The sequence below is a fragment of the Neofelis nebulosa genome, chromosome 15 (genome assembly GCF_028018385.1).
Source record: "Neofelis nebulosa isolate mNeoNeb1 chromosome 15, mNeoNeb1.pri, whole genome shotgun sequence".
NCBI lineage: Eukaryota > Metazoa > Chordata > Mammalia > Carnivora > Felidae > Neofelis > Neofelis nebulosa.
Genome location: NC_080796.1, coordinates 16,029,088 through 16,051,552, shown reverse-complemented (window position 1 = coordinate 16,051,552; position 22,465 = coordinate 16,029,088). Strand labels below are relative to the sequence as shown.

Sequence of the window (22,465 nt, the reverse complement as noted above, 5' to 3'; positions counted from 1 at the left end):
TACTTCCAGCTTTGTTTTTCTTTCTCAGGATTTCTTTGGCTATTTGGGTTTTATTTGTGGTTCCATATAAATTTTAGGATTATTTGTTCTAGTGTTGTGAAAAGTGCTGCTAGTATTGTGATAGGGGTTGCAGTAAATCTGTAGATTGATTTGGGTAAGTAGTATGGACATTTTAACAATATTAATTTTTCCAATCCATTTGTGTGGAATAGCTTTCCATTTGTTTGTCATCTTCAATTTCTTTCATCAGTGTATTATATTTTTTCAGAGTACAAGCTGTTCACTTCTTTAGTTAAGTTATTCTTAGTTATTTTATTCTTTCTGGTGTAATTGTAAATGACATAGTTTCCTTAATTTCTCTCTCTGCTACTTCGTTATTAGTGTATAGAAATAGTACTGATTTTTGGGTATTAATTTTGTATCCTGTCAGTTTAGTGAATTCGTTTATTACTTCTAGTAACTTTTTGATGGAGGCTTTAGAAATTTCTGTGTATAGTATCATGTCTTCTGCAAGTAGTGACAGTTTAATTTCTTCTTTACCAATATGGATGCTGCTGCTGCTGCTGCTGTCTCCTCCTCCTCCTCCTCTTCTTCTTCTCCTTCTCCTTCTCCTCCTCCTCCTCCTCCTCCTCCTCCTCCTTCTTCTCTCTCTCTCTCTCTCTCTTTTTTGTCTGATTGCTGTGGCTAGGACTTCTACTACTATGTTGAATAAAAGTGGTGAGAAGGGACATCCTTGTCTTGTTCCTTCCTGACCTTAGATTTTCACCATTGAATATTATGTTAGTTGCGGGTTTTTCATAAATGGCCTTTATTATGCTGAGGTATGTTCCCTCTAACCCCAGTTTGTTGAGAGTTTTTATCACAAATGGATGTTGTACTTTGTTAAATGCTTTTTCTACATCAATTGAAGTGATCATATGATTTTTGTTTTTCATTTTGTTGATGTGGTATATGACATCAATTGATTCCAAAGTCACTTTTTTAATGCTCTCAGTGTGACGTTTTATTATAATTGATGTCAAATACATTTTTTACCACTCTTTTCCATATTGTCAGTGTCAGGTAACAAATTGCATCAAAAATGAGTCTAAGTTCACCACACAGAGCAGTGAACTTCTTCAAAAACAATTATAAAGGCACATATTATTGAGGTCTCAGAAAACGAGCACATCTGCAAGCCAATCTGCAAGTGTTTTATAAAGTTTAAATATTGACGTGTTTCTTTCTTGCCTGGAATTTTGAGCTGATGATGTGCTCAGAGGAGGGAGCTTCCTTGAAAAGTGTCTAGTCCATGCTGTCTACAGATGGAGGGGGTTCTGTCCAGGGAGAACAGAGAGCTTCATTCTCGTTCTGTTCATATCCCTTCATGAGCTGAGGTTATCTTCTCTGCAGGTAGGGACTGAGCGTTAGTTATCCTCATGTGTCCTATGACTTGTTTTTCCTATGATGTGTTCAGTGATTTGACTATAGATTTGTCTTGCCTCAAAACAACCCTAGGTATTTATGCTAAGGAGGTCTTCCTCTTATTGTAAAACTTGCAGCATTGGTATCTGAAACTAGACCTGTTAGTTTCTATTTGATCGTAATTGGACTGTCATACATGCTTTTTCTTATTTCTCCAGCACAGACCATCAGCACATGATGATACACAATATGTGATATCTCTGTATTCACCAGGATACTAAAGTTAAGCAATTATCTTTAATGTCTAATGCTAAATTTGCTTGCCAACAACTCATTTCCTCTTATTATTTCAGTTGATAGATAATATGGGCTATCAGAAGAAGTTTATTAGGTAGATACAGCTGAGCTAGAAGATCAGGAAAAAACCTAACATAATAAGACTTCTGCATAATTCTCTTTTTGTGTAAGATATGGAACTTATGTTGACCCCTTTCAAAATACAGCAGTCATATTCTGTTCTTCTTTCAACCATTAAAAATACACAAAAGGAAAAAAAATACCAATGATGTGTTTGTAGGCTCTTAGAGTATAAATTTAAAGCAGGTAATTCTTTTCTTTTATGCTTTAATTTAATTTTTTAATTATTTTTCAATGTAATTTATTGTCAAATTTGTTTCCATACAACACCCAGTGCTCATCCCAAGTGCCCTCCTCAATGCCCATCACCCACTTTCCCCTCTCCCCCAACCCCCATCAACCCTTAGTTTGTTCTCAGTCCTTAAGAGTCTCTTAGGGTTTGCATCCCTCCCTCTCTGTAACTTTTTCCCCCCACTCCCCCCCCCCCCCGCCATGGCCTTCTGTTAAGTTTCTCAAGATGCACATATAGTGAAAACATATGGTATCTGTCTTTCTCTGCCTAGCTTATTTCACTTAGCATAATACCCTCCATTTCCATCCACGTTGCTGCAAATTGCCAGATTTCATTCTTTCTCATTGCCAAATAGTATTCCGCTGTATATATAAACCACATCTTCTTTATCCATTCATCAGTTGATGGACATTTAGGTTCTTTCCATAATTTGGTTATTGTTGAAAGTGCCGCTATAAACATTGGGGTACAAGTGCCCCTATGCATCAGCACTCCTGTACCCCTTAGGTAAATTCCTAGCAGTGCTATTGCTGGGTCATAGGGTAGGTTTATTTTTAATTTTCTGAGGAACCTCCACACTGCTTTCCAGAGCGGCTGCACCACTTTGCATTCCCACCAACAGTGCAAGAGGGTTCCCGTTTCTCCACATCCTCTCCAGCATCCATAGTCTCCTGATTTATTCATTTTAGCCACTCTGACGAGTGTGAGGTGGTATCTCAGTGTGGTTTTGATTTGTATTTCTCTGATGATGAGTGATGTTGAGCATCTTTTCATGTGTCTGTTTGCCATCTGGATGTCTTCTTTGGAAAAGTGTCTATTCATGTCTTCTGCCCATTTCTTCACTGGATTATTTGTTTTTTGGGTGTGGAGTTTGGTGAGTTCTTTATAGATTTTGAGTACTAGCCCTTTATCTGATATGTCATTTGAAAATGTCTTATTCCATTCTGATGGTTGCATTTTAGTTTTGTTGATTGTTTCCTTTGCAGTGCAGAAGCTTTTTATCTTGATGAGGTCCCAATAGTTCATTTTTTGCTTTTAATTCCCTTGCCTTTGGACATGTGTTGGGTAAGAAATTGCTGCTGCTCTCTCAACAATCGCCAAATTATGGAAAGAGCCTAAATGTCCATCAACTGATGAATGGATAAAGAAATTGTGGTTTATATACACAATGGAATACTACGTGGCAATGAGAAAGAATGAAATATGGCCTTTTGTAGCAACGTGGATGGAACTGGAGAGTGTGATGCTAAGTGAAATAAGCCATACAGAGAAAGACAGATACCATATGGTTTCACTCTTATGTGGATCCTGAGAAACGTAACAGAAACCCATGGGGGAGGGGAAGGGAAAAAAAAAAAAAAGAGGTTAGAGTGGGAGAGAGCCAAAGCATAAGAGACTGTTAAAAACTGAGAACAAACTGAGGGTTGATGGGGGGTGGGAGGGAGGGCAGGGTGGGTGATGGGTATTGAGGAGGGCACCTTTTGGGATGAGCACTGGGTGTTGTAAGGAAACCAATTTGACAGTAAATTTCATATATTAAAAAAATAAATAAATAAATAAAAAAAAAAAAAAAAAAAAAGAAAGAAATTGCTGCTGCTGAGGTCAAAGAGGTTTTTTCCTAAAGCAGATAATTCTAAATGAAGGATGTTATGGGACATAAAACACCAAATTCACACTTAGCCCTTACCCATGTGTGACCTCGGATTTATCACTCAAATATTTGAGTACATTGTCATAGCCTATTATTATTAGTAAGGGACAGGGAGCATGTTTTCATCATGATTATTTCTTCTGCTGGATCTATTTGGCAGATGATAGATTGTAAGTGTTTGGTTGTATCTTGTCTTTGCAGCTCTCTTTCTAAACAAAAACACACACATTTCCACTAAGGATGTTTAATTAAGATAGTATGTTCTAAATAGACTAAATTTAAAGTACTGCTTCATGAGCCTTAGTCATTGTAAGTACATCCTCAGCCCCAGCAGGATGCAGACCATGTGGTCTATTTCTTTTATATGTTCATAGAGAATGTTGGTTAGAAGCTTTGCCCAGAATTGCTGGCTCACTCAGAAATGGGGGCTCCCTAGAATACAAATTAGGAGAGCAGAGTATGAGTCCAGTTTTAGCACTGCCACCCTCCATTCTGTAGGCCTATTCTAGAACCTTTTCATTCCTCAATCCCTTTGAAATCATGATGGTAAACCCTTGATTTGCTTCACATGCTGACTCGATGTGGAAGTGCTCTTTATATTGTATCATTCTGTCCCCAAAACAGGTTTTCTCCTTTTTATAGTGTCACTGCGTGCTGCCCAACAGAACTCCAGGGAAGGGATTCATGATTTTACTTCTTCCTCATGTGTGAGGATCACTGCATTTGGCCTTGTTTCCGTGTTTGTCCAGCCCCGTGAGTTTTGCTTAGCAAAGCAAGAGGAGTATTTGAGGGTGGTCTATGACTATAAAGCTGATACCACATGCTAAAGTGAATACTGTTTACTAATTATGGTGTTTAAGTGTATTTTAGAGGAGGGAGAGGGGATCAATTAAAAAATAATTGGAAAACATTAGTGATTAATAAGTTTCCTGTCATTGGATATTATTTAAAAAAAATTTTTTTTAACGTTTATTTTTATTTTTGAGACAGATCCAGAGCATGAATAGGGGAGGGTCAGAGAGGGGGAGACACAGAATCTGAAACAGGTTCCAGGCTCTGAGCTGTCAGCACAGAGCCTGACGCGGGACTCGAACTCACGGACCGCGAGATCATTACCTGAGCCGAAGTCGGCCGCTTAACCGACTGAGCCACCCAGGCGCCCCGGATGAATGTTATTTTTGACATAACAAATACAGTAAAACAAATAATGCAAGTTAGAAGAAAACAAAAGTTAGGAATTCTAGAAAGTAGAGTCTTAAATATTACCTAGTTGATGTCATTAAAATCCACTGAATGTAAAACAAAAAATAAAAACAAAAATGAAAACTTGATGGACAAAGATATTTTAATCTATGATCACCATATATCATAATTTTTCTAATGCTTTTAAATTTTTTTTTTCAACTTTTTAAATTTATTTTTGGGACAGAGAGAGAGAGACAGAGCATGAACGGGGGAGGGGCAGAGAGAGAGGGAGACACAGAACCGGAAACAGGCTCCAGGCTCCGAGCCATCAGCCCAGAGCCTGACGCGGGGCTCGAACTCACGGACCGCGAGATCGTGACCTGGCTGAAGTCGGCCGCTTAACCGACTGCGCCACCCAGGCGCCCCTTCTAATGCTTTTAGATTAGAGGTACATTCTTAGGATTCCATTGATTACTTATCATTTCCTTCCTGTAGGTTGAGCCAAATTTTTACTTATCCTAGTTAAGAGTACAGAACCTTTGAAATGAATCTTGATAAAAAAAAATAATAGGTCATATTTACTGGGCACTGTGTTAGGTCTGTTAAAAAATTATTACAACTTAATTCTTACACCAATCATATGAGGTAATGAAGATGATTATTTCTAGTTATAGATGATGAAACTGAGGCTTAAGAGAAATTGAGTAGCTTCTTTGAAGCTATAGTTTGAACAATGGTAGCATCAGGAAGGGCACCAAGACATTTGGCTTCCGTAGCTTAAAGTTATGTTGCTGTACCATGCTTTGTCCCCGGGTGTATTTTGTGAACTCTAGAGGTATATTGCATGTATTTTCAGTGGAAAAGAATGGGCAGAAAATGAAAGAATTGCTTATGGGTGTACTCTTCTAGATTTCTTCAGGCTATATGTTAGATATGTAATTTGTATGATCTGTGAGATGAGTCTGCCTTAGATGAAGATAGTGTGCACTTTGGTAAAACTCCTAACGTCCCTGGTCCTACCTTTTCTAATTGATGAAATGACAGTTAGAGACTGGGTTTGAAAGATAGAAAAGACTGTTCCTCTCACTGGGTCTTTCCTTTGGGTCCAGGGCAGGAGGGAGGTAAAAGGGAGAGCCTGAGAAAATTGACCCTTCTCCTGCCCATGCACCTAGAGTCATAAATCCACCGGAGACTACTTCTTATGTACCTTCTAATGTATGTGTGCTAGAGAGAATGATTTTATTGGCCTTTGGGAATTTTCTCAAGTTTTAATGTTGCTGCAGCTACGAGGGGAGTGTTGCTTAGGCAGTGGGGGAACCTGGGTCTTCATTTACCTGTGCTTCCCATTTGCATTTCCTTGATAAGTAGTCCTGGGCTGCATGCACTCCTGAAGGGTCATCCATGGCTGACTATGTGGCCTTGGCCCTGGAGGGTACTGCCTGCGAGGAGGCGGCACCCCCACCAGCCCCTGTCATGCTCACCTGCAGTTTTTCATAACTTGTTCATTAAGCAAATAGCTTTTAGGCAAACTGACTTAGAGATGCTTTGCACCTAGTAAGAGCTCAGTAAATATTGTGGATTAAATAATGATTGAAACTATGAAGTAAAATGAAGCTTTGAATAGCTGAACACTTGAGAAAGTTATACTTATTCATATTCTAGGACCAATTACTTTCATTTTTTTGGTGTGACCAACGTGTCTTGGTCTAGTATAGATGTATTGACCAAGGAGGAATGTGAGGGGATCCGGAGTCACAGGGCACCCTGAATTGTGTGTGGTAGTGGGTGCAGAAGGGAGTGCCAGAGGGAACCTGGGACTCTGTGTCCACATCCTAGCCAGCCAGTTTGCACAAGTAAGAAGTAAGCTTAAGTTCAGAAGGCTTTATGTCAGTTCAGTCTCCCCAATTTAGATTCAGGGCATCTCATGCAGTAGGCTAGTGTGTCCCAATTAAATCCCCAGTCATCAACTGTGAGAAGATAAACAGAAGTCCATGTCTCTGTCTGCTGCCTGTGCCGCGGTCAAATCACATTCCCTGGTTAGGAAGAGGGTTCAGTACAGTGTGGCTAGAGTGCAGGTTCTAGAAAAAGTAAAAGCTTTTCGTGTTCCTACAACAATCATTTGACTCTTTAATAAACTGAACTCACATCTCCTGTTTTTGTAGAATAACGAAGACACCTTGTTTAGCTTTGCAATCTTAGAGTCGCATGTTGTACTGACTGAGCCAGCCAGGTGCCGTTTATTTATTTGTTTTTTTTTTGCTTTGTAATCTTGACTATTTCACATATTTGTGACACATATTTCCATGTCATTAATCTTTGTAATGGCGTAATTTAAGATATTTGTTGTGAAGATTTAATCATGTATACTGGCAGAGGTATGATGAGCCCACGTACCCATCACCCAACTTCAATAGTTACCAATGCCATGATGGTTTTATCTGCCTCCCTCAGATTCACTTTCTCATGGGAAAATTTGAAACCAATACCAGGCATCATGTTAGTTTAATTTCAAATACTTCAGGATGTGTCTCAAAAGGGGACTTTTTAATATGCTATAATGCCATTATTATACTGAATGCAAATAGAATTTGTTGCCTAATTTTTCTGGTAGTCAGTCCATTTTCAGAACTCTCTGATACCTTAGATTAAAAGTTATGTCCAATATGACACATGATTCAATCCTCTTCTCTTTTTGTCCCAGGGGTTGGGAATAGCATGTGTGCTTGATGGGCAATACTGTATACTTTCTAAACCCATGTCAGGAGATTCACTGTGTCTGCCTGCTTTAATTTCATTGAGGCTGTGAATGATTCATGGGTTTGGGGGTGGCAGCTTGATTCCTTCTTTGCAAATTTTTCACTTTGACTTTTTCTCTAATGGGTTTCCCATCCATTTGCTATTCATTAAGTGACCATAGGGGAATGCAAAAGGACTTAATTAGAGATCGCATCATGGTGATTTTTTAATTTTGTCATTTTTTGTCCCTTTTGGCTAGAACTTTTCTATATTGAAAACTTTTCTTTGTTCACTAGATGTTATATTACCTTGAAATACAGTTCATACTGGAAATGTTTCTTTTATTTCCCATTAGTTCTCTGTTATCAGTGATGATTGGTGCTCTAGAATTCTCCAGAGATACCTATTTTTATTTTCTTATTCCTTTTCTTATACTCAATATGTTTAAATTCATTGAGTTATTATTTTTTCTATAATAGCATGATTTTAATGGCTACGTATTTAGCCATGTATATAAAGCCATCTTTGTTTTAATGCTGTGGGTTTTTTTGTCGCACATTTTAATTTCTTTCATTATTTTTTACCATTAATAATCCATTTATTATTGTAGCAGGAGCTGTGCTAAGCACTTTGCATGTATTTTGTCATGTAATCTTCACAGTAATCCTGTGATGTAACACTCTTTGGTTATATCTGAGTATTTAGCTAGGATTGATTCTCCGCAGTTGAATTTTAGGGTCAAGGAGTGAACTTATTTTAAGATCATGGACACACATTGCGAAATTGCTCTGCAAAACCTCTCCTGTTAATGATGTTGCTGCTTTCTGGGTTTCAGCTTACCTTGAGTCCAGGTTGAGGAACAACAAAATTGACAAACTCCTTGCCCATGCCCATGCATACCTGCCTCATGAATTTTTTCCAAGTATGATGTCACTCTGCCATACTCAGTTGACGCAGTGACAAAAAATCTGCCCTGGTTTCAAGGAGAGGAGCGTGTATTGGCTGGGTGAGATTACGCAAAGCAATAAGAATAAGCATGGAATGAGCCAGGACATGTTGAGTAGAGAAAGCCGTAAATGGGACTCGAGAGACAGTGGCCGGTGAGATCCAGAAAATAAAGTATGGTGTCATAGAGATGATAGCAAAGAATTCTAAGAAGTAAGAGTGAGTCAACGATGAAAATTTCCTGAGAGATTAAGAAACTGAGTAAGATGAAGATAAATATTATTGATATGGTGTTGGCTACCAGTTTTCTATTGTATGGTAGGGATAGAAGTCAAACTGATGTCTCAAATTAGGGTGGGCTGAGCCAGGAGTGAGGGGCTAGAGGTAGTAAGTGTAGGTAATTTTGGTCAGTAGTTTTGATGTGAAGGGAAATCAAGAAATGGGACAGTAGTGGGGGGTAAGGAGTGATGTGGGCTAAGGGAGATTTTCGTTTTAAATTAAGTATGTTTGTGTGATCTAGAAATGTCCACTAAAGATGGAAATGTTCCTTATTCAGGAGAGAGAAGGAATAGTGAAAGAAGTGAATTCCAGACCATGCCATAAGGAATTCGATCTAGAACACTGAGGGGAAGAACTTGCTTTTGTTTGGAGCAGGGCCTTCTTCCTCTATGAGGAAGGCAGAGAAGGGTATCAGTGTAGGTGTTTTTGCATATTCACAGTTTCTCTTGGTTTCTTCCATTTTCTCAGTGAATTATTTGAGAGGATCATTATCTCATCATTGAAAGGGCTGGGTTGGGGCACTTGGGTGACTTAGTTGGTCACTTAGTTGGTTGAACGTCCAACTTCAGCTCAGGTCATGATCTCTCAGTTTGTGGGTTCAGTCCCCACATCAGGCTCTGTGCTGAGGGCTCAGAGCCTGGAGCCTGCTCAGATTCTGTGTCTCCCTCTCTCTCTGCCCTTCCCCAATCATGCTCTGTCTCTCTGTCACTCAAAAATAAATAAACTTTAAGAAAATTAAAAAAAGAAAAGACTGGGTTAAGGGGGGAGAAAATGTACATGATTGTATTGGAGACTATATGCTTAGATGTGAATGCAGAGCAGTGTTGGGCCTAATTGAGGTTTATAGTCATGATAATAAAGTGAAAGCGGACAATGGGTGCATGTCTTTCCTTCACAGTGACCAGTTGCTCTGGTTCAGGCAAAGAAAAGGTGGATGTCTAGAATGGAACAAATTGGGGTTTGGGAATTTTACTGGCTCCCATGGGGGAGAGGGGCAGGGGAGCTGCAGTGTTTGAATGATACGATTACAGTGGTGGGACATGGAATTTAAGCAGGTGAGGAAGGGAGTGATGGATTGTGTGACAGTGGCAGGGATGATAGACTCAAGATCCCCGTGGAGGATGGGCCCTCAGAAGGGGTTCTAGAATATGAGTTGAAAGGATAGAAGGCAGTGGCCAAGGATTAGATGTTCCTTCCAGACATTTGTACATATATTGATTAATTTATGATCAAAACATTAATTGAGCAACTACATGTCAGGTCTTTCTTGAGATACTGGGTAAAAGGTGGTAACCAAACAATGGAGTCTGCTAAAATGGAGTTTACTTTCCAGGAGGAAGAGACAGATCACAGGCTCACAAAAATTCAAGAGCTGAGATCTCTGAAGAATAAAGAGGGATAATGTGAAAAAGAGTGACTGACAATGCTATTTGAGAAATGGAGGGTCAGGAAGTTATCTCAGTGGAAAAGACAACTGAGCAGAGGCCTGACTAAGATGAAACAGTGAGTCATTCAAGTATGTTGGAAAGAGTGTTCTAGCATAAAAGTCTCTGAGGTAAGCGTGAGCTCTGTGTGCTAAAGAGGAGGAGGCCTGTAGGTCAGAGTGACCTCAGGGAGAGCAGGAAAAGGTGACAGGAGGGGAAGGGCCTCTTGAGTCATGGTGACAGTTGGGTTTTTGTCTGAGGTTGATAGGAAGCCATGGAGGGCTGGAGTAAAGTTTGAAATTGGTCTTCTGAATGGGTTGCCTGTGTGGGGGAAGAGGAGGCACTGACTGGAGGCAAGGATTCAAGATCTCAGATGAGTTTTCTCCCTGGGTGTTGGTTTGATCTCCATGTGGATGCCAGAATCACTGGTGAGAGTAGAGGTGGAAAACAGAGCAGTTGAGTCAGGAGGTAAAGTATTCAGTGAATGGCAGGGAGGGGATCAGGAATGACAAGAAGTCAGTGGATGGAAGAAAGGAGAAGGAGGACAGCTGGTCTAGCCAGTGACAGGTCTAACCATGCTGATGGTTTTGGAGAATAAGTCACTTGAAATTGCTAAGGGGGATCAAGGAAGTCACTCACTCACTTCCTACCCCTAATATATGTGCGATTTGATACAAAATGTGTCCTTGTGAGAGGGCTGCTGGAGAGGGACTCACGTGGCAGCCAGGTTACTTTCCATGCAATCAGGTGAGGTTCCCTTCAGAGAGGTTGAGGCAGGGATTCTCAAGCTTGGGTGATTTTGCTAGCTGGGGGACATGTGGCAATGTCTGAAGACACTTGGCGTCTTACAATGGGAGGTGCAGTGGTTATGCTGCTGGCATCTATTGAGTAATAGTGAGTGACGCTGCCTACATCCTACGATGCACAGGACAGCACAGGACAGAGAATTATCCATCCCAAGGTGTCCGTGGAGTTGTGGTTGAGAAGCCCTGGATGAAGCCTTGAGGGTTGTGTTTGTTCATCATGGAGCTGAAGTTCCAGGGAGGAACTTCCACAGTATTCCATACCCTTTTGATAATTTTTGGCTTGATACACATACACATTTACTCACTCACACTTAAATACTCTCATGTATGGAAGGTCCTATCTCCCTTACTTTCTGTCATACAAAGTTTCTGAGTTACAGGAAAGAACTACTTCATTTTCTGGCTGTTTTCAGTCATAAGATATATAAAATGAGTATACCATAACAATTAATCACTTCAGAATTGAGGAATATGGTTTCCTCCATGTTTGGTTCCAGCTAGATGCAGGGAAACTTATGTTCTGTAGAAAAAAAAATCCTTTATTTCTTCTCAGAAAATATCCTGGGAGACCAAAGGATGTTCTCTAAGTGATCTAAAGGAGTGAAGAAAATAAAAAGGCCTCTTTTGCCCTTCTTTGTTATTCCACTTATCAGAGGTAGATTTTGAAATGAGTTTTGTTGTACAAACAAAAATAGGAAGAGACATCAAAATTGTATGATTAGTCTCCTGACAGACATTTATACATTTGAAATTTAGTTGTTCTAACAAGTACAGACCTGTGCCTGGTTTTGCCTAGCCCTAAGCTAAGAATGCTTTTTACATTTTAAAGCTGTTCAAAATGAAAATGAAGAAGAATATGCAGCAGAGACCTTATGTGGCCCTCAAAGCCTAAAATATTTATTGTTTGATCCTTTATAGAAAGAGTTTGCTTATCTCTGGTATAGAGGTATTTCCTTCCCAGTTCTGACTATGATAGGAACAAGTCTTTGTCACAGAATCACAGCATTGCATTTATTCAGAAATCCTAAAAATATTTATTAATGCTTCTTATGTGTGAGAGGCCATATTTGCAGGATATATGCTGGCTGTCAGGGAGTTTATTTTAGTGAGAGGTATAGATATTAAGTAAGTACACACATGATTAAAATAATTAATTACACAAAGAACTAAGAAAGGCGCCAAAAGAGTATGGAAGGGGGTCACTGAAGGCTTTTTTGAATAAGCAATTTTTTTTTTTTTAAATTTTTTTTTTCAACGTTTTTTATTTATTTTTGGGACAGAGAGAGACAGAGCATGAACGGGGGAGGGGCAGAGAGAGAGGGAGACACAGAATCGGAAACAGGCTCCAGGCTCCGAGCCATCAGCTCAGAGCCCGACGCGGGGCTCGAACTCACGGACCGCGAGATCGTGACCTGGCTGAAGTTGGACGCTTAACCGACTGCGCCACCCAGGCGCCCCTGAATAAGCAATTTTAATCTAAATTCGCAGAATGAATCCACTAATTACAGGGAGGGGCAGGAGCAGGGCAGGAACTGAGGGAGCAGTTGTAGCCCTGGGAGGGATGCCAGAAATCTGCTGTGTCTATCATAGTTGACTAATGCAGAAATCAGCTGAATGAATTTCTAAAGGGTAATAAAGTAGAGAGTGAGTGGTATGAGAAAGGATTAGGGACCTCCAGCCATTGTGTTCTCCCAGATGAGTCTGAGGTATAGCTGGGATTGAGAACCATGGCACTAGGTGGAACCCAGCCCTCTTGGTCCTCGGCCAGTGTCCTGTTCTCGTGCCTGTCTTCTCTGGTGTCTTCTAGGGAAATAAAAGCTGAAGTTTGCACCTACCATTGAGCTATGGTTCTGAGGATCGTATGAAAAAAATTTGTCTGCCATATTTGCTGGCTCTTTTCTTGGGGGTTGGGACCTTTCCCTGTCTCCTGTGTCCTCATTCTCTGCCCTTCTCTATTGCCATGCCAGAGACCATGAATGTCAGTCACTGACATTTCTTAGTCCACTTGGTGGTTGCTAACTGCTCCCTCAGGGAGCCATTAGCAGGGTAAGTGAAGAGAGGAAGGAGGGTTACCAATGAAATCCCAAAGGCTGGGCCCTTCTTTAGGTGGAAATATACTTCTTCAGGAGGGCCACCATGTGGCGTATCCTCTTTTGGGGCAGGAGATATTTTGGGGGGTGGGAGAGCAAACCCGAGCCACCTTCTCCCATGTGGTATCCCAGTCCTCAGACTATGGAGTTTTCTCTGTGTTTGAGAAGCTGCTGTCTGTGCACTTCGGTAGCCTTGGCAACAGCGATGCTCACTGGTTGTGTTTTTCCAGGCTTCACTCCTCTGGGAGGGTTCTGAGCCAGGTGACATGCCAGCGCTCCTGACTGTATTTCATCTGCAGGGCGAACTCTGTTGGAGAAGCTGTTCAGCCAACAAGAGAACGGGCCTCCAGAAGAAGCAGAGAAGTTTTGCTCCCGGATCATTGCCATGGGTCTTCTCCTTCCTTTCAGTGACTGCTTCAGGGAACCATGTGATCAGAACGCCCAATCAAGTTCAGCTCCATTTGATGTAAGTAGGAACATTTACTTCTGTCTGCGAGACAGATTGGAGTTAAAGTAGCAACTGTGATGTGTGTCTGCCCAGTCAGCCCACACTTTAAATACCAACATGTGATGCAAGTCATCCTTCCCTCAGCCACTCAGCAGCTCAGCATGTCTATTTAATTTCTACACTTTCCTTCCTCACTTAAGAAATCCTAAGTATATTTGTCAAACCTCCTTTTCTTTACAGATGGTCACTCTTGACAGTTTTCTAACCTGCTTTAATCGGTAATGATTTTCAAGTGGCTCTGAGTCAGGACTGCCTCCTTGGCTGGTCATGGACATTACTTCACAAGCAGTACCAAAGGGCCAGAGCTTTGTTCCCAGGGGGCTGCGGGTTTCCATGGGTGCCTAGAACACTATTTCAGTGTGTTCATAGCTCATCTATTTACTAACCATTGATATGAAGCAGCATTGTCTGCTTTCTCCCCAGCTCCCATCCACCAAGAGCATTCATACTGTGAAACAGTAATCGAAAAGGCATATTCATAATTCCTAATGAATATCAATCAGCAAAGCTGGATTATCGTTTTCAAGCCAGGTATTGCTAATGTTTCTCAGGTATGTGGTACATGTGTGACATTGGTAGTTGTATTGAGCTGCGTCTAAAACCCAGATATATAAGAATGCTCCTGTATGATTTTCTCATAAGAAAGTTCTGGTTGGCTCACTTGTGCAGAGCCCAGTATTTGTGAGGCAGAGTAATGGGTTCTCGTCCATATGGGTTCGTTACAGTTGTTTCCTTGCTTCCAACTACACCCTTCTTCTGTGCCTTTAGTATACATGCTATTGACCAGTGAATGAAATAATGGCGACTTTTGAAAGGCAATGAAAATGAGCCCTGATCAAGATGTGACAGTAAATAATAAAACGTCTATATGTCTTGCATTTCTTCTTTCTCTTCTTCATACATTATAAACTATGTTCTTCCTTGATCTCCCTTCAGTATTAGGGAAATAAATCACGTAAAGTATTGTGAGATCTTCTTGACACTTTCCATGTGAAAGAAGGCTTCTCAGGATGTGCTGTGACTTGTGAATCTTGCTTCTTGAGATCTTTTTATTTAGTTATTTTTAAAAATGGCACTAGCTAATTTCTAGGTAGATCTTTTTATTCAATGGGAAGAATTGGATAATTTAAAATTTTTCTTCCTTCCTTTTTTTTTTTTTTTTATGAGAGAATTGTGTTATGATAGAAACTGAACACCTGGGGACTGTGTAGCTAAAAGTGTGCAGAGAGCTGTGTTCTAGAAAATATATAAATTTTGCACGTTGGAATTAAAATAAATGTGGCACAAAGGCAAACCCTGGCCATGTCTAAAGCTTGCCTTTTGATTGGAACTATCCCCAAAATGACTGCATTATCCTCTTAAAGTTTAGAGGTAAACAGTCTTCTCATTCAATAAATGTGGAATTGGAATAAACTGAAAAGAATAGGATTATTCTATACCTCCTTTTTTTCTTTTTAAATCACTGAACTGGCTGCTGCTTTTTTGTAATGTTTATTTATTTTGAGACAGAGGGAGTGTGCAAGCTCTGTGGAGCCCAATGTGGGACTTGACTCAGGGCTTGATTGCACAAACTGTGAGATAATGACCTGAGCTGAAATCAAGAGTCGGTCCCTTAACTGACTGAAACACCCAGGTGCCCCTGAACTGGCTGCTTCTCATCTTCCACCTCCCTCCATTCCTGTGTTAGAGTAGTAACCCCTCCCATGATTGTCTGTTTGGAGGACAGCTGGGTATGGCAAAGAGAGGGAAAAGCAAACAAATAAAATCCCTTAATATGGTAGAAAGTAATTTCCTCAGAATAAGAATTTCTTTCCCTCAACTTTATGTGATTGTATTTTCTCCTTTATTTGTTGGCTCTGTAGAACATCTCTACTCCCCCTGCCAAACTAAACACAAAACAAATAAGAATTTAAAGTCATTTTAGTAAGAAATGTTATTCCATATACTTAAACAGAGGTTCAGTCACACAACTGTGCATTTCCTGTATGCACAGTCAAGGATTTTCTTCAAAACTCAAAAGAGGTAACAATATAGGGAGTTATGTAGACTGAGGTATTAGTGGGGAAATGGAGAGGAAGGCACTTACCTGTGTGCGGAGAGATTTCTGATAATTAGTTTCTTTGCTGATTTCCAGAAAATTGTTGTTGGGAGGATTTCTAGCCAACAATTCTCTTGGGGAAAGTAGCCCTTTGAGACTGATCGCCATGTGGGAATAAATTCATAACTGGCACTATTCCTAACCCAACTTTGATCCCTTCCCTAAGAACATCTGATTCCCTCCTTTTCCTCCTCTTGCCATTTATACACATAATTAGAGCAATAAAGAGTTTTGACTTAGGGATCTCACTGATATGGTTTGTGGATTAGCTTTCTTCATATAACCTTTTTGATTTTAGCCCCATGTTACATTATACATTTTTTAGGGCCTAACATTTTGCTTTAGAAATGCTATAAATAATATGAAAAGACTTCACATAAGTTTCAAGAACACTAAAAGGTAAAGAGCTTTGAGTGATAATGTTAATTCATTCACAGATGCTTACCAAATACGTTCTATATGCCAGGCAGTGCTTTAGTCTCCATAGATACGTCACGGAGGAAGAGAAATAGGATTTCTGTTCTCCTGAAATTTATATCCTCTTCATGGTGGGGAGAGACACATAAAAGACAAAACGAAACAACAAGTAAAAGCATAGGTCGTGAATTTACATCAGATTCTAGTAAATGCTATAAAGGAAATAAACCCTAGTAACACGATAGGGTGAATGAGGGTGGGGTAGGGTAAGTGTAGGGGAAGCCTCACTACGGATTCCTGATGGGCGGTGTGAGGGAAGATCATTCCAGGAAGCTCACCTGATAAGTACAGAGGGTCTAGGGAGAGTATAAGCATGACCTAAGCACACAGCCTGAGCACCTGCATAGGTGAAGTTTAATGAGTTGAGGACAGAAAGACTCAGGGTCAGAATGTGCAGGGTCCTGAAAGCCATGGAAGGAAAATAGATTTTTATTTAAGTAGGAGCTTTGGGAAGGTTTTGTGCAGGGCAAGAACATATTTTACATGAATCGTTTATCCTAGTCTTTGGATAATGGAATATTGGAGGCAGAAGTAGAAGTAGGAAATCCAGGTGGGCTTATTGGAATAGTTGAGTGAGGGATGGCGGTGGTAACTTGGGGTAGGATGGTGGTGAGGGAGTTAGAGAAGAGTCCTTGGGTGTGAGATGGATTCTGTAGGTGGAGCTGACGGGACTTCTGGCGAGTTAGACTTGGGGGCAATGGAAAATGAAAGTCAACTATAACTTCTTAGTTTTTTATTTTAAGTAGCTGGGTGGATGGTTGTGCCATTTAGTAAGATGTAGAAGCCAGGTCTGTTTTAGGAGGAAAATGTTGTAAGGACAGAACTGGTGCTCGTTATATACCTTTCTTGAATAAAATTCTGTTTATTCAGAAAACTAATACTTAACATGTAAGCTGACAAACATTAGCTTTTGCTTTTCACTGGTGGAATGATGTTGACTTTATTAGCTAATCAAAATTAGGGCCATGATATAAAGATATTTCAACCATCAGGTTTGTAGCCCTTTGCATAGCCATGTGTTCATAGAACAGAAAGATGGAGATCCTTTATAGGCCTGATAGCATTGTCCATTATCTTTTTCCATTTCCATTACTAACCCGGGGACCCAGAAACTATCAACTTACTTCTTATTCTCTGACATATCCTCACATTTTCCTTTTGCTTTTGTTTTTGTTGTTACTGTTGTTGGTTTTGTATATCAGATAGAATTCTAAGCTAGATCATTTCTGAAGCTAACAAGAGAAAATGCATATTTTCTACTTACTATGCATATTACTACTGCTTGGTAGATTGTATTGTTTAATTGTAGATCATGGTATTTTTTTTGTGGTGAGGAAAGACTTTTTTCCTTCTGGAGCCTGTTCTAGTCATTTCTCAAGTGTTAGAAAAAATATCTCTCCTGAAATGTTTACCATAAATCCTTAGAAACAGCAAAAACTTCATTATGTCACATCATATATAGTTGACCCTTGAACAATGTGGGGGTTAGGGGCACACCCCCCACACACAGTCAAAACTTCACATACAACTTTTGACTTCCCCCAAATTTAACTACTCAGGGCCTACTGTTGATTGGAAGCCTTACTGATAACAAAACTAGTTGATTAACACATGTTTTGTATGTTATATGTATTACATACTGTATTGTTACAATAAAGTAAGCTAGGGAGAAGAAAATGTTATTAAGAAAATCATAAGGAAGGAAAATACATTTACTGTACTATAAAAAAGTATATAAGTGAACCCACATAGTTCAAACCCGAGTTGTTCAAGAATCAGCTGTAACTTGCAGCTTTGGGCCACTGCCCTGCTCCCTGTGGACAAAGAATGCTAGTCCTCAGCCTATGGCTGACCACGGGCTCTGGCTCATTGCCTGTTAGTTGTAGATGGAGGTCATTTTGCAAGAATAGGTTCAGTATGTGGTCCCTTAAGATCCCTTTTCCTTTGAATGCTTTTATTTATATTAGATTTTTCTGAGTCATATTCATTAGCGACTGTTTTCCAGCAAACCACAGTTATCTCACATAGGTCTTCTAGGATTTCTTTAATCATCACTGTGTCAGATATCATGTTGCCTCTACATCACAAAAAATAAAGCAAGTTTACTTGGCCCAAAGATTTTGGCAGGAGGAAATGATTATACTTACTCCTTTAGAACTGATTTTAAATGTCTTCCTAGTAGAATATTTTTGGATCCCTGGCTTTTTTGGGTTTGGCAGGTTTTACTAATTTTGCTAGCTATGTAGTAATCCCATGCTTACCAGATGGGCAAGAGCTCCTTGCTATGTGCGTAAATGGATATAAGTTTGAATGAGTTATTAGTGAGGCTAGAATTAAAGAGAAGGAAGACATGAAAATTCAGGCTAAAAAGGAATGAAGAAAACATGATCCTGAGTGTGTCAGAAAAATAATTCATCAGTCAAAACCAATAATGGGCTCTGCTGAAAAACTAATGAAATACACTCTGCTCACCATCACCAGTAGCTGGAGTGAAGACTTAAGTGAACAAATAGAAATGATCGTTTCTATTTGAATCCAATTTTTTTCAGAGTAGGAAGAATACTTGGATACTTTTTAGTCAAAGCCACACAAATCTTTTTCTGAGAAGAAATAAAAGCCATGACACATCTTTCAGTTCTAAGAAAATGCACACACACACACACACACACACACACGCACACACACACACTGCTGTACTTTTGTTTTTGAAACACTGTGTATAGTATTAGGTCTCAGGAAGTTTTTAAGTGTGATGTTAAAATTATATTTAATTTTCAGACCATCTTTTAAAATTATTTTAGCTGAACATTTCTTTTCCTTGCAGACTTCCCTCTAATCTCAACATAGGAGTCAGTAGTAAAACAGAAGATTTCATTTAACAAAATTCATTTTGTAGCCATAGTTTTACCTCCGTTCCATTACTCAGGTAATCATTGCCTGAACTCATGAGAAGCAGGGTGACAAGCGTAGGTTGAAACTACAATCCTTTCCCTCAGTGGTACTTATTTTAGTTTTTGTTTGTTTAATTTTACGGACTTAAAAGAGGTCTCAGGTACTGCATTCACCCGGTAAGAGCTCTGCTCCTGGCCCTGGCCTCTCCCACTGTAGTTCTACCCTTGCCTGGCTCTCCTTGTTCTTGTTTGGATGGTTTTAACTTTGATATCTTAAGTTTGCTGATTTGCCTTTGGGCTGTCACAGGTTAGGATTTAGGTATTTCCCAACCTTTCCCCTCCCCATTCCTTCCAGTATAGTTAATACTGGTCTTCTGGTTTCCCTTTGATAATTCTGCCTTGAACCTTAAATAATATGGTTCAGATTATTTTGTCGTTTCATTGACTTCGGATGATGCCTCCTGCTGCCCCACCCACCTCACATAATTAGGCTCTCTAGCGTCTCTACTCTCTCCTCCACCTGGTCCCAACCTGAGCTTTCTAGCTTCTACCAAGAACACTTTTATCCTTCAGGTATATTTTTAAGGTTAATTGTTTTAAAAAATGTTTATTCATTTATTTTGAAAGGGAGAGAGAGACAGAGAGAGACAGAGAGAGACAGAGAGAGAGAGAGAGAGAATCTCAAGCAGTCTCCACGCTGTGAGTGCAGAGCTGGATGTGGGGCTTGACGTGAGATCATGACCTGAGCTAAGTCAAGAGTCCGATGCTTAACAGACTGAGCCACCTAAGCACCCCTAAGGTTAATTTTTTTTTTTTTTTAATTTTTTTAACGTTTATTTATTTTTGAGACAGAGAGAGACAGAGCATGAACGGGGGAGGGGCAGAGAGAGAGGGAGACACAGAATCGGAAGCAGGCTCCAGGCTCCGAGCCGTCAGCCCAGAGCCCGACGCGGGGCTCGAACTCACGGAGCGCGAGATCGTGACCTGAGCTGAAGTCGGACGCTCAACCGACTGAGCCACCCAGGCGCCCCCCTAAGGTTAATTTTTAATTTTATCTTAAAAGTTAAGAAAATGTTTGGACACCCTGTAACTGTTGCCTTGCAGAGGCGATAGTGTGCTCTGATTTCATTTCCTTTTTAATATCCCAATATCGCAGCCCCCAGGCCGCTCAGATGAGGATGTTTCTGGGGTTAAGTTCCAATGGATTCTGTTATTTTAATAAACAGTCACTTGCTCCAAAGTATCCCGTATTTCGTTCAGTTACATTTGATTTACGCCTTTCTGATATAGGGAGCCCTCATCTAGCACAACAAAGTTTTGATTGCCTTTTATTTTGTTTTCTTTTGGGAGAAGAAACCTCTATCTATCTATCTATCTATCTATCTATCTATCTATCTATCATCTATCTATCTATCATCTTTCTTTTTCTCTTTCTTTTTCTATCTATATTCTCAATATCTTTGAGTTTGTACCCTATTCTTACCATTTAATGGAGTTCTTTCAATTTTTCTTGAAGACTACTGCTGTGGTCTGAATATTTGTATACAAAATTCATACTTTGGAATCCTTATGCCTGGTGTGATGGTGTTTGAAGGTGGGGCCTTTGGGAGGTGACCAAATCAGGAGGATGGAGCCCTCATCAATGGGGTTAGTGCTCTTATAAAAGAGTTCCTGCCCAGTGCTCTTATAAAAGAGATCCTGCCCAGAGATCTCTCCTTCCACCATGTCAGGATGCAGTGAGAAGGCACCAACTATGAACCAGAAAGAGGGATCTTACTAGATAAGGAGAGCTGTTGTTTCCTTGATCTTGGACTTCCAACCTCCATTGTGAGAAATAAATTCTGTTGTTTACAAGCCATCCAAACTATGATATTTGTTATAGCAGCCTGAATGGATTAAGACATCTAATAGCTTCCTCTTTTAATTTAGATCAGGTTCCTGATATATAATTATGACTTCTATTTTTTTTTTCCAGCTCCTTTTCTCTTGCCCTGCCCCTGGTTATTAGGCGCACAGAAATTAAAGACTCTATTCTCAACTGATTTACAGCCACTTTAAAGAGAAAAGATATGTAAAGAAATTATTGGACTTTAGTGGTTGCGGTGGGCTCTGTAGTCTGACTGTCCTGGAGTTGAATCCTGGATTTCCCGCTTACTCTTTAAACATAGGTGAATGGCTTAGTTTCTCAGTTTGTTTCTTGTGAAATGAGCAGTGATGTACTGGTTTCTGGGTAAGAGGAAAGCATGAATACAAATAAAGCATTGTGTAGAGTATAGGGCATACAGTAAGTGTTCAATGTATGTTAACTGTCGCCACAGATCATAGTTGCATTTAGAGTTCCAGTGGAGATATGTACAGTGGAGGGAGCAAAGGAGAGGATTAACTGAGTCTCCTTGGTAGCTCAGGAGATAATCCTTAGGGTGAAGCTTGAGGCTGACTTGGAGTTTGCTGTAGGGACCAGCCAGATCAGGATAAGTCTATGTATGAGGCATGCAGATGATTTTGAGTGTAAATTGAGAGAATGATAGGTAAAAGGAGGCCAGACATGGAAATATTTATGTCACCTTAGAGATGTTTTTAGTATATGTGCTGCTGAAGTGAGCACTCCTTGAGGATGTTTGTAAATAATTTTTGAGTAGTTAAGCTATAACAGATTGCCATTTATAAGAAATCATTCTGGTGTCAGAGTAGAGAATGAAGAAGTTTAAAATTGGTGCTGGGATGATCAGTAAAAATGTCTAAACTGAAACAGGCAGTGTGGAAGGAAAGAGACAGCTATGGGGAATGTTTAGGATTTAGAATTGACAGGACTTGTCATTTTCATTAGATATGGGGAAGTGAAGGCGTAGATGGCTTTTTTGCTTTCGGATTTGCAACTCTAGGTGGATGGTGATACTCTATCTACAAAGAGGCAGAATACTAAGGAGGGAACACGTTTCACGGAAGATGATAAAACTCTCATGGGCATCTAGAATAGAATGTGTGATTGTTTGGGACATAATGGTGGCAATTCCTAGAGGGAGAAGGAGCTGCTGTTACTAGCATTACCATAGTTGCATTAAAAATAAGCAGATCTAATAAATTATGATAGAGAGTAATCAAGATTAAAGTTCTTTTTTAAATAATTTTATTTAATTTATTTTTAAAATTTGCATCTAAGTTAGTTAGCATACAGTGCAACAATGATTTCAGGAGTAGGTTCCTTAATGCCCCTTACACATTTAGCACATCCCCCCTCCCACAACCCCTCCAGTAACCCTCTGTTCTCCATATTTAAGAGTCTCTTATATTTTGTTCCCCTCCCTGTTTTTATATTATTTTT

The 22,465-nt window shown here is 39.9% G+C and overlaps 1 protein-coding gene across 2 annotated transcripts in view; it reads left to right on the top strand.

Moving 5' to 3' along the window:
- The window catches only part of FMN2 (formin 2), a 393,127-nt gene that overhangs the window by 24,548 nt on the left and 346,114 nt on the right, over nt 1–22,465 (top strand). For both annotated transcript variants that reach the window (XM_058701859.1, XM_058701860.1), the window contains exon 2: nt 13,469–13,635. In XM_058701859.1, the coding sequence (XP_058557842.1) occupies nt 13,469–13,635 (167 nt within the window). The remainder of the gene's footprint in view (nt 1–13,468; nt 13,636–22,465) is intronic.